At 33.9% G+C, this 13,203-nt stretch overlaps 3 protein-coding genes across 3 annotated transcripts; all 3 read right to left on the bottom strand.

Annotated features, from left to right (window-relative positions):
- Window positions 1–2,935: 2,935 nt before the first annotated feature.
- Window positions 2,936–4,170, bottom strand: LOC110424376 (uncharacterized). Its single transcript, XM_021438931.2, has one exon. The coding sequence runs from the start codon at window positions 3,789–3,791 to the stop codon at window positions 3,339–3,341; it is 453 nt and encodes a 150-aa protein (XP_021294606.1). The 5' UTR covers window positions 3,792–4,170; the 3' UTR covers window positions 2,936–3,338.
- A 2,726-nt stretch (window positions 4,171–6,896) lies between these two features.
- Window positions 6,897–7,497, bottom strand: LOC110424342 (uncharacterized). Its single transcript, XM_021438899.1, has one exon. The coding sequence runs from the start codon at window positions 7,461–7,463 to the stop codon at window positions 7,023–7,025; it is 441 nt and encodes a 146-aa protein (XP_021294574.1). The 5' UTR covers window positions 7,464–7,497; the 3' UTR covers window positions 6,897–7,022.
- Window positions 7,498–8,974: 1,477 nt separating this feature from the next.
- Window positions 8,975–12,766, bottom strand: LOC110424813 (transmembrane protein (DUF616)). Its single transcript, XM_021439504.2, has 4 exons — window positions 12,306–12,766; window positions 11,996–12,199; window positions 11,142–11,702; window positions 8,975–10,017 (listed from the first exon to the last, which is right to left on the bottom strand). The coding sequence occupies exons 1-4, from the start codon at window positions 12,556–12,558 to the stop codon at window positions 9,668–9,670; spliced, it is 1,368 nt and encodes a 455-aa protein (XP_021295179.1). The 5' UTR covers window positions 12,559–12,766; the 3' UTR covers window positions 8,975–9,667.
- Window positions 12,767–13,203: the final 437 nt, after the last annotated feature.

Consider the following 13,203-nt stretch of genomic DNA (forward strand, 5'->3'; position numbering starts at 1 on the left):
AAATTGTTTTTTGTTCTTTAAAAATCTACATCCTTTTCTTCCAAGAGGTAAAGAAGAACTTAAAAACAAAAGAAAATGAAATCCCATTTCATCATGATAGAGGAATCATCAAAGCTGAGCAATTCTTAATATATAATTACATAAGGTCAACCATTTAAATCATAATGCAATGTAGAGGAATAGTTCCACTTTGCCCAATAAATTTTGTTGCATATGAGAAATTTTGTATTGTAGAGGAAATATATCTTCCAAACAGACAGATGGATGCTTGCAATTAAGTTCTTAATTATAATTAAAAGTGCTAAAGCTATTGACATAATATTTTAAGTTTCTAACCCTTAATTAATATTGGTCTTAAGTACCAAGGCCCGCCTCCTATAATCACGGCTTTAATCCCAGTGAGGCAAATAGAAATCAGAGCCCAAATTCCAATAGTAGTAAATTCTTTGGCCCCAGTACTACCAATTGCAAGGCTTTACACCTGGACGCTTACTTCCGCGGCTTCACGCCTGCACCTTCCTCGAACTCTCTTAATGCTCTCTTAAAATGCAGAAACAAACCCCTTGGGATTAACGGTTTTCAAATCTCAGAGATTGACCTTATTCCCATTTTTCGTTGCTCAATACTAATGCATCACAACCCAACGCGTTAACACTGATGATGGGTTTCGATCAAACCTTGAAGCATTTCTTCGCTTTGCTTCTCATCCTTTTTGTCTTCCTTATCGTCGCCTTCGCTTGCCCTGCATCATGCAATGAAATCCTACCCAAGAATACTCCTTCCAACCAACCTGCACCCGCGTACCAAGTGTTGGACATCAAGAACACCACGCCCTTCTTCTTGAACAAGCAAGAATTCGACAAGAAGAGAAAGAGGAAGATGAGCAGAAGAAAGACCGGCAAGAAGCACTTCAAAGCGAGGCCTTTCTCTGTGATGCTTCCAAAGGGTTTTATCCCTCCTTCGGGTTCATCTCCATGCCACAATGACAAGCCCGACTCTTCGGTTGCCCTTTTCTGTGGCCTCTCCGCTGCAAAACCATAGAGCTCGGTAACCATCTCATGATGTTTCATCTGAAACTGAACAGATATAAAGATACATGGTTAGTGCAAGTGGAATTTTGTTGTGCTTTTCACCTTGATTTTGAATCTTTCTTCATCTCCTTTTTGCTTTGAGGTCTTGATATTCAATCGAGAAAGCTATAAATCGATCTTGTAATGAGGGAAATATAATAAAACGTGGAAATAGTATATAGATATATAGTATTAGAGTTTTGCAATTCCTTCTGTTAATCTTTGCCTCTGTATTCCATGCATTCTCATTGCATATAAAGCCCTGCTCCGTTCAGGGAAAATATACAGTGTAACATGTCTAGGGATTTTATTTTTATTTTTTTTGCATACTTGGTTAACTATTTTCTGGTATATATATGAGTATCAGAATATATGCTTTTTCTCTGTTTTTTTTTTTTTTTGAATATTTGCTTTGATATATATGCTCATTCTGAAAAAATGGTATGAGAAACGCAAGATAAACGCTGCAATAGTTTCTATATGCTACCTTTCTTTCTCATTTAAAATGTATCAGACTATATTAGGTAAAAGGCAAACAAAAAATTTCAATCTCGATAAGAAGATACCAAAAACCAACTTGTTATGTGTTACATTTTGCAAGTGAAAAAGCTAGCTTTGGGTGAAAATGATCAAGTAAATGACTTATATTTGGACTAAACTCTTGAGAAATATGAGCTTGGTTTCAAATAATGCTTACAAATCCAACAATGGAGAAAAAAAATGCCAGTTACAGGAAGATACATGTTCAAGATTCGAGTGCTTTAAATGACAGTACTGCTTTTTTCGGCCAAAAAAAAAATGATTTCCTTTTGACTTTCAACATTTCATTTGTCAAATTCAATCTGAACTCTGAAAAGAACCTAATAGCCAGCATAAATTAATTGGCCACCAGTCTAGATATCCCAATTCTACGACTAAGATGTCTGTTTCTTTGACATGTTAGTATGTTTTCCATTACTCATATATATAAGCCGAGAAAATTGGAAGGAGGCATGTGGATTTGCATCGTTTGCAGGGCTCTTGTCTCATGGAGAAGGAGCTTTTTCGTGGCGTGTACTCCATGCATGAAGTAGGAAATATGGGTTTTCTTTCCTAGCAATTGGTTGAACTCATATAAATCAAACTAGCTAGCTAGAGAATTTGTATGCCAAAGAATATATATAGCAGTCTTATTTCATGTCCATTAATTTTTCTTTGAAGGAACAAATTAATTAATTTGATTATATTAAGCTAGAATTTTTATCTTCGGACGATCATGATGATATTTGTTCATCAAATTAAAAACCAATAGCTTTTTCATGGAGATGGGTTTTTGTCGGCTTCATTATATATTAGTGCGTGCCAACAAAAGGTGCGCCTGTCTTGCTAAAATGATACCTAACTACAGTAGTAAAGCCTAGAAATCATCGTTCCCATGGGGTTTGGTCATCTGGACCTAACTCTCTAATCCTTGGAAATTTAAACACATTAACCACATCTTCCGCTTGTTAAACTTTTAGGAGGGGAAAAGGGAGGTCGAGAACTGATCAGATCTACAACTCATGAAAGTTCTTTTAATTTTGTCGTTAAATAATAGTTAAACGTTCCAAGTTTATTAAGAAAATTTTGAGTTATTATATTCGTTGCTAAATGTGTTCTTGGGCTGAGCCAAGAGTCAAGGTTTTATCCGAAACTCTTGCAGAATTTGAGGAAATTTATCCCTTAGTTACCGTAGTACCTAAAAGGGAAAAACAATCCATCTTCAAGACCATCTCTCACGAACTTGTAATTGTGACAAAATATGTTTTTATATTTATATTTGAATTGTGTTTTAAATAGATAATAATATTAATATATATCATTTTAGATTTGCTAGAATCGGACTTGAGTTTCAACAATAGCATGTTCAATCCCAGCCTAAATCAGACCAACTTGTGGGCGGAGATTCATATCTTGGCCCACGGCAAGCGTAGTTAACTTCCTCGCAGAGAAAGACAATTTTTGCCATGGAATACCGAAAAGAAAGATAAATTTGATTAAAGGAACTCAAGGATTGGTTTTAAACCATGAAATAAAATTTATTTATTGGTATTTGAAAACCAAGCAATCAAATTAAATTCAAAAGTAGATAAAGTGATTTCATTCATGCTTCTTTGGTTGCTGAAAAATCAAAGACTGCAAGTCTTAGAATCTTCATAGCAACCAGATATATTGACGGTAGGATATGGAACCTGTACCACCCAAATCCACACCTGTCTCACACCACTTCTGAGAATCCTAGGTTGTATGCTAAGGGTCGGTACTGTTTTTCTTGTCCTCTTCTAGCTCAAAAGCTGAAATAGGGAAATGCGCTCTTAAGCCACTGGGAACAGCAAAGAAAATCTTGCCAGAAGAAGGATCTTCGATGAACATGTCAGAAATGATGACCCAAATAAACAGCTCCTTACTCTTGATGCCTGTCAGTTTTTTAACGCGACCATTCTCTGCAAAAAAGGTGATCTCAATATCATAGGAGACTACCTTATTAATGCGCTTGAATTTGTGCTCTTTCTTGCTCTTCAGCTTCATACAGACAAAGCCAGTTGATCGGTCACGTCCAAACTCAACAATTTCTACAGGTATGATGCCTTTGGGGAGAGAGATCTCCTCTAACAGCTCTAAACATTTTTGCTTGCAAACATCTTCGCCGTAGAATATCAGAGCTTTCTGTCTGTGACTCTCAGTAACTTTCGATAATGCCATATTAAGGCCCTGAGTTTCTTGTGGAAATGACAGCGAAATTGGGGGGGCTTTTATATCGCTTGGCAATGAAATTTCACTGTTTTCTTTTTCTCCTTTTTTTCTATAATTAAGATCCTAGCCTGTCTGCATTTTTTTTTAAAATTAATGCCATAGAAGAGTCCGCAAAAACACTATGACGTTTAGGTGAGAACGGCTAAGGCATCTAAGCTTGTAGTGTAGCCTCAGCCTACATCTGCTTGACAATGTAATACCCCGGAAGCCCAATCTAGGCCCGAGCAGCAGCTACTATGGAATTTTAATTTTTTTTTTTCAAAGAGAGTCGGAAGAAGTTTGAGTTTTAATTTGAGATTATCATTCATATGACTGCAATTCTCAAAATATTGCCAAGTTCCAGGCAACTATATAGACATGATCTGACCAGTCAGTTTGATGCCTACATCTGTTTTCCCTTTTTTTACTGTGACCTTGTCTTGTATCATGATCTAAATTAATTTAGATCCAATGAAATTTCCACTGCAGTAGTTTCTTGCTTTCTTTTCCCTTTTCTGCCGGTAGTTACTCACTGTGTTTAAAGCACGTGGCATAATTAATGTTTATCTCCACTTAATTAGAATATGCATGGGTGAAACATATATATGGGTGAGTTAACAGTCTTGAATATTCTGGTAGGGATTGCTTTCCATTATCTACTATAGAATCTGAATCAGGTCTGATTTTGAGAGGACAATGCAGACTTTTTCGAAGCAATCAACACTAAACGGCCTCAGATTAAAATTGCTTCTTGTTTCTGATCGCTGCAGTGCAATTCTTTTTTTTTTTCTTTTTTGTAAAGCAACGTGATGATTATAGCTCATTCAGAAATAACAGAGAGTCTGGGTAGTAAATCACCCAAGAGAACAAGGCAGGCCAGCAACTCAGTTAAAGCTAATGACAAGCTGCAGGCAGGCTCGATAGGATAGATCAACGCAATCACACAATGTAACAGAATTCTAATTCAACTAAACAACAGAGCAGAATAGCAGCGCAACAAACTTTTGGACAGATGCCTCACTGCCCCACTTCCACACACAGGGAACCCCAATAGCTGCACCGGAAATTTTCCCACCCTACTAAATTGGTAGCAAACACGTGCAACCTAGTTTTTAATCAGTAAAAGGTTAATGAGGAAATTATGAAAAATAATTTTTTTATAAGCTTAATTTTAAAATATTATTTATTATCATTTTAATTATTTTTAGTCAATTTTTGACATGATTTAAGAATAATACTGTTAAATAAGTTTAGATAAATTAAAATGATTTTAGTTTTTTCTATCCGGCTATCCAAATAAAAATTTTAAAATTAAATCTCAATTTCTCTTTCTTACCAAATATTATTTATCTCATCATCTAATTCTTTCTCGTCATTCCAATAAGTAGAGATTTGACATCAAGTGTTTTAAGTTCTTAGATTTATTGGTTTATTCATAAAAATTTAAAATTGAAAGGTCGAAATTGATTAGACATGTGTAAATTAAAACATTGTATGACTTTAGTAACTTAAACCCAACTGCGAGTAGCCTTGAGATTGATTAGACATATTTATAAATTAAAACATTGTATGACTTTGGTAACTTAAACATGACTGTAAGCAGGTAAATCAATTAGTTATTAAATATTGCATTATTGATTTTTAAGTATTATGCCACTAGTTTTTAAGTATTACGAGATTGATGTTTAGGTATTGTATAACTTAATCATTACGTCTCTAATTTTTAGACATTGCGTGACTAACCTTTAAGCATTACGTGACTGATTTTTAAGCATTACGTGACTAACCTTTAGACATTACGTGACTGATTTTTAGATATTACGTGATTAGCCTTTAGGCAATACTTAAGTCACATAATGCCTAAAATCTAATCACGTAATGCTTTACTAACTAGTCACGCAATGACTATCAATCAATCAAGCAATGTCATATCAACTAGTCACGTAATGTCATATCAACCAGTAATGTAATATCTAAAAATCAATCACTCAGTGTTTAAATATAAGTCATATAATACCTAAAAATTAGTCACATAATACTTAAAAACCAATCATATAATATATGCTTATTTAGTAAAGAATGCTCAAAATATTTAAAAATTTTTCTTCATATATTAAAAATCACATCAAAATACTTAAAAATGCTCAAACGTTCAAAAGTTTTTCTTCGTATTTAAAAAATCACTCTAAAATACTCAAAATGCTTAAGGTATTTTTTTTTTATGACAAGAATTACTCTAGATATAAATGATCTAAGAAAAACTCAAAAGATATGAATGGGTTTGAGGTACGAATATAAATATATGAGTTAATTTTGTTAAAGTTTTAATTAAAAATAATAAAAATTATAAAAAAATTATTTTTAAAAACACTTTAGATATTAAAAATATTAAAAAAAAAACTCAAGATCAATTAGCTTTTAGACAAGACAATTTTTTTTTATGGGGAGTTAAGGCCATTAACTGGGAGGGGCGTGGTTTACACTACTACACGGCCTCAGATTTATTGACACGTTTCTTCTACTATCTACGTTTGTGTACCTCAATATTTATGCCTTACGTACAATGTATAGTTTACGACAGTAATTTCAAAAATTTACTACTCAATAGAAACACCTTGGTTGACCTCCAATGCAGTACAAGGATAATCCTGACGGTAGACGTCTTAAAAATTTTCTCCTCCTAAGACCTACCTACCTGCCGTTGTTTGTTTGGTCGCCAAACTTTAAAGGAATGTCAGTGCATTCTCTGACGATGAAATTCAAGGGTACACCTGTGTATAGGCACAAGTGTTTCAGCTAACCTAGAAGAAAGATAAAAACAGGCCTAATTAATTACAGCAGTCTTATTCCTTCTTCCCTGTGCCGCCTTCTGCTCTTCTTATCTCTTCTTCGACTTTGTTTCCCTTCATTTCCTGAACTTCCAGGGCTCATTTATCAATATACTGCCTGATAGGTACGTTGGCATTTATAACATGCAACCCCAGGGTGTCCATACCCGGATTGGTTGAAGAATTACACCGCCCGAAAATAAAAAGTTGATGAACACGTTTTCAGAATTTCTCATACACACAATCATTTTGCATAATAATAATTATTATTTTATTTATAAAAATAAACTGAAGCAAATGTTCATTAAATCATTTTTGAGCAAACATAATTATTTCCAACATTTCAATAAATATAAAAAACAACAATAATAACTTAGTTCCTCCCTTCTCCCTCAGCTTCAAAGGCCGCCACCGGAAAACACCGTGACAGCCCCGTGGAATTAGCAAAAGTGATCTTGCTAGGATTACTTTTATCAACACAAATATCAGAAATGCTAACCCAGATCAGTAGCTCCTTGCTTTTGACACCTGTCAACCTCCGCATCCGACGATCCTCGACGAACGCCGTCATCTCCGGTTCGTACAAGACAGTTTTGCCAATGGCCTTGAACCGATACTCCAAGCTCTTCTGCTGTTTCAGCCAGATGAACCCCGTGGTCCGGTTGTACCCGACCTCGACGAGATTGTCCAAAGGCATCAGCCCTTTGGGCAGACGCAACTCGCCGAGGAGCTCCATGGACTTTTGCTTGCAAAGTGCCGCCCCTTGGTAGATCTCAGCCTCTTCTCGGTTAGTTGCTATTTGCTGCAATGCCATTTCCTTCTTTTGTGGGAATGCAATTCAAGAGTCCCAGGTCACTCTATATAAGGCGCCTTTGGTGGGGGGAAAGGGATGGAGGGTGGCGGAGTTTAAAAGGGTAGTTTTGTCTTTCACTATATTTTTTTCTTTTTTATTTTGTTTGTAAAGATGGACACATTTGTATGATTTAATTTTCATCCAAACATGTAATGGGTGTGATTTTATTTTATATTGATCGGGAACAAACATGAATCAGCAAACGATTTATTTATATAAGGTTGAGTAATTTTTTCCTTTTGGAGATTGAATTTTATTTGAAACGATAATAATTGATTTTTTTTTTAATCGATATCTTTGGAGTGAGGATTTTGTTTCCGTATACTCCATAAAGAAATTGAAGACTGCGTGACGGTATTAAAGAATGCTCACTAAATATTGAAATTATGTTTAATGAGGCTAAAGGAAAAAAATTAAAAAAAAAAGGAAAAATTGTGAGCTGTGAGGCACGAGGAATGCCGGAGATTTGGTAAATGAAAAGAAAGAATATCAATCTTTCTATTACTAGTCAATATTTATAAAAAGAAACTAAATAAAAAGAAACACTAAATAGTTAAAGAAAACTTTGTATATAATTCAATTTTCAATCATCTAAAAGATTAAATAATATTTACAAGACATTAAACATAAAAAATATATATATTAATAGTAATGACGAGGTTATATATATAACTGAACAAAATTATAAAAACAATTTCTCTCTCTTTGCATGCAAGAATGGAAGAGTATAATCTTTCAAACTTAAATGAATTACTTTTTACTTTGTGCGTTTTATACGAAATGTGTAGCTCTTTGATAAAACTCTTATCTTATTTTCTATTTGCTTCTTGAATTACTAATTAACTATGGACTATTAGAATAAATTGTTAATATATAATATGTTATGATAGACTATTGCTCTGAACTGTTAAAATATAATATGTTATGATAAGCTTAGATTTATATTAAAACTTAATAAGTTTGGGTTAGTAGACTCATTTTAATTTTTTCAAATTTGATAGGCTTAACAAATTATGTTAGAATTTGTATGATACATCAAATGTTAAAGGAATATATATATAATAAATAAATAATTTTAAAATTTTTGAAGAGCTGTTGTCCCATTATAAGATCATTTTATTATTTTTTATTTGTAGTAATTATTCAATAAAAATTATTTTGAGAGAATCATTAAAAATATACATAATATATAAAAAATTTTAAAAATTTTAAAGGGCCATGTGGGATGCTCTGCCTATGATCGATCATTCATTCAACTTAAGATCTAAATACTATTATCTTTTTTAAATATATGTCTAATAAATTTTTATTTAATTTGCATTTATAATAGATTTATAATTAATACTGTTTTGAATAATTGGTTTGATTTGATTGAAATGGGAAATTTGATCCATATTTATTTCTGAGTATACGTTGCAATTGTTTGCTCATTTCCTTGTTAAATAGAAGGCTAAAAAGAGAAACAAGCATAAGTTGAAGAATTGGTACGTAAAGAACAAATCTTCCTTTTATGTCTAAAAGACCTACTTTTAGATGTACTCCAAAGCCAAGAAGTTGTGGCAACATGTGAAAAGATTGGATTAAAACCGATCATTCCTCCGTCTAAAGTTCAACCTCCATGTGAAAAGGTTGGTACATCCGAGCTATTGTACTTCAATTGATGGGAATTGATAATTCGTGTTGGATTTCTCAAAAATTAATTGTAAGATTTGGTCCGCAGAAAATGCCACCGAAACCACCGAGAGGGATGGTTGAAACCGAACTGCACTCATTTGGTGTCTATCCCATTTTGTCAGGCTGGCTTTGAAAGCCCAAATCGAAAAAGACGTAACTGATTTAGTTGAAACACAAGTCCAAAATGGCAGCCCAAGTTAGTTATAACACTATTAAGGTGTTGGAGCAACTGGAACTGCTACGTTCAGATTTACTCTATTTTAACTCCTTGGTTGAACTGAAAGCTTCCAAAGAATAATACAGCTGCCCCCTGCCGAAATATCATAAGAAAATACAATATTCCCTGCCAACCTGTTTTGTTTGTCAGATTTTGTTGTTAAATGTCGTTCAGTTGGTTAGTTTGTTTTGCTTTCATTTTCCCTTGTATTTGAACTTTTCTTTTTTTTTCTATATTCTTTTTCCAAAGTGTGACACCTTAGTTAGCGACAAAATCAACTATGGGATTCACCCCACATTTCCAAAAGATATTTCAGGCAACTGCTGCCGTTCAAATCGAAATCATAGCTTGGCCTTTTGGGCCTTTTGGCTTTGGGTCTGGTCCCAGAGCCAGCAGAGACGTCCCCGATTTTTTTAAGGTTGTGCCTGTATTCCACTACGATGTGCTCGAACACTTCCACCTCAAACATGTTCAACTCGAGCTTTGGGTTCATCTGATCTCTCACGTAGGCAAAGGCCAGTTGGTCCCTGGGGTTGAATGCTTCCAACTCATTGAACAATAGGCAGGAGAAAAGATTGCTGCCCAATCCATGCTTCCTCAAGATTAATGCACTATCTGGCACATCTGCCAACCCACATAAAAAAGGAAAAAATATGTGAGATAGTATATAAGAATCCTCATTGCTACGTACTTAGCAGTAAACAAGACAAGATTAACATATTAAGATGCAGATTCAGAAAAATGGATCTTGGATTTTTACGCATGCATGTAAAAATCACACACTTGAACAATATTGAAAGCGGCATTGCTATTTGATAGGAAGCATAATTAACATGCTTATGGGACCCCATTAATTAATTGCTGATTAAGACCTTTCTTTCTTGGCATCTTTTCTGGGACCACCATTAAATATATCTCCAACTCCCTGCATACGCCTCACACAGCAAGGACGTGTTGTAGTCGCCGTCAGGTTAGGTGTTCTTGGGATTATTTTTGACGTCGTCGTCTTCCTCAGATAAATACTTCGCCAGAATCATCAAGAAAATACGTGTCACAGGGTAACCTAATTCAAGGCTTATCTCCAAGGTCAAAATTCGAAAAAACTAATCCAAGCCGATAATGGATGTGCTTTCGAGGAACTTCAAAGCTACGCAAAGCAGTCATGATCTTCTTCTTGAAGCACATGATAAGGTCGGTACCAAATAATCAAAAAATAAAAGCTATAGTTCTAATTTTTGCATAATGATAATTTATAATAATCATATAGCATAACATGCATTAAAAAAAGGGATTTCTGCATAATTATTTTTATGTATTTGGACTGTAATTAATGTTGTTCACCTTAGAACAATAATGAATTTGTTGGTTGAAGTTAATCAAACCATTGTGTAAGTACAATTCTAAAGAAGAAGAGGAGGTTACATATAATATTTTCATACAGCTCAGCTTGTGCATAATTAAAGCTAGACGAACAACTTTAGTGTGAGAATCTAATTAATAAATTTTGTCGCTTCTTTCAAACTGACTAGAGGAAAGAAACAAAGTGATGTTCGTTCCATCTTGCTTAGGCCTGGAATCATCTTTCTGTATTGAGTTATTTCAAAGACTTTTTTCTATTGTGAACAGAGAAAGATGGCATTTTTTTACCTTATGGTTTCTAACAGTATTTTGAAAAGCAAATCATCAAAGATATTACCACAAGGAAGCAATCAAGTATGAAGGACGCTGTGAATTAATGAGATTTTTACCTGTGGTATAGGGGAGCTTATTGGGAGTCCATGACTGCAACCCATTTTCACAGTACGTCTCCATTTGTCTCGTCAAGGCACCAACATCCGACCATTTCTTCCACCTTGCGGTCGCCATAGCTTCTTCCATAGTATGAATATAGTAAGGATGCTTCGATATAGCCATGTCCGCGTTCGTGGATACAACAAGGGAATTTATCAACAGCAATGGATCAACCATTAGCTGCAGCTTCGCGTCTATCCAAATGCTGAATTTGGAGTTCGGGAAAAGTCTATGTACCAAATATTTTGGTATCACTCCGTTCATTGCAGGATTCTCATACAATTTCTTGGAAGAAACTTTAACAATTCTCCAAACACCGACTTTATAGTCAGGTGAGTTTTGTGGGATCAATTTGTGATTATAAAGTCCTCTAAGAGTTATATCATCTATGAACATGAAGAAACATACGCTCTCTAGGGTTTTGGATCCCAGACCTATCGGTTGCCGGATTTTATCGTGGTCGTTGAAGATTGCAGATACTACAACAACTTCGTTGCAGTTTTCCATGGCAATTCGATCTGAATTACACCACAAACGAATAAGTTTAGAAAAGAAGTATCAACTATAACAACATATAAGAACAAAACATAGCTAGATTATGGCATCAGTTTTGAGAATAAGTGAGACAGGATTCAGGATTTTCACAATAAAACTGGATGACAATTCAAAGCGCAGGTCTCAATTTGAGCTAAAAAAAAAAAGAAGGTAAACTATGTAATCTGCCACAATTTGAATAATTTAAACTAGACAATAAAAAATGGAAAAAAATGACTCTAAATTGTAATTCTCGAGAATTCAGATGAAAACTAACCAGAATCACTAACTGGAAACTTCTTTAAAAATCCACAAGGGACTTTCACGCCATTATTGGAATGATTAAAATACGTAATTCTCTTCTGGGTACTCAAATTTCCACCAAAAGTGTCACCTTTCCCCTGTAAATAACTCAGAACCGGCAAAAATGCTGAAGAATTCTTACACAAATCTTTGATCTCATCCACCACCACACCATAATCTGATCACAAAATCCAATACCCTTTAGCCTAAAATCACTAATAATTCGTGAAACGAAAATTGAAAAAAAAAAGGGGCAAAAAAAGAGCTGAGATAAGGCATCATACCTGAGAAAAAAACAGGGGAGGAGCAGAAAGAGCGGTCAGTGGGGATAGCATACTTGTGTTCTCCATAGGAATGAGGGTAAGAGAAGAAAGGCGTTTGGATTGGATCGAAAGGAGAGGATCTGAAGAGGCATTTGGTAGGGGAGAGAGAGTTGTAGAGAGCAAGTAAAAGAGTGGTGAAGAGATACAGGAGAGAAATGCAGAGGAGCTTTGATTGGAAGAACAGAGGAGTTGTTGTGGCCGTTACCTTCCCCATAAAGCGATAACCATTCCCTACTACTCCATTTGATATTTGATATCGTCATGCACCTCGCTAGTCATTTCTTCTTTTCGCTTTCATCTTCAATTTTTTTTTCTTGGTTCTTTTTCGAAGTAAATAATCTCATGGTTTCAGCTCATGATAAACTTGCATTAAGCCCCAAAATAAAACAAGAAAAAAAGAAAAGAGGGGTCGTTTTGCAATTTACTACATAGTTTAATTAGAATTTTTTAGAACTATTTCCATTTTGTTACTAATGAGAAGTTTAAGGGAAAGATGAGGATTGAAATTTACACTTAAATTTTATTAAAAATATTTGGTTAAATATAGAAAGCCAATCTTAATATATTTTTTATAAATTTAATTTTAATTAATAAATAATTTTATTTTTTATTATTTTTAAGTTTGAAACCTGAAAAATTATATTTTATGAGTTTCAAATACTAAAAAAATTAAATTTTTTTAAATTTTACATAATAAATTTTTAAATTTTTACTTAATAAATTAATATAAAAATGTACATTTTATTTAAAAATTTATATCATTAAGAAATAGATTGAAAGTTTAAATTAAAAAAATAACCATCCTTTCAATTTAAGTTTTATAATCTTTAATTTTGTTAAAAAATATAATTTTTTTTAT

The sequence above is a fragment of the Theobroma umbraticum genome, unplaced genomic scaffold (assembly GCF_002168275.2).
Source record: "Theobroma umbraticum cultivar Fairchild unplaced genomic scaffold, ASM216827v3 scaffold_204.0, whole genome shotgun sequence".
NCBI classification, from domain to species: Eukaryota; Viridiplantae; Streptophyta; class Magnoliopsida; order Malvales; family Malvaceae; genus Theobroma; species Theobroma umbraticum.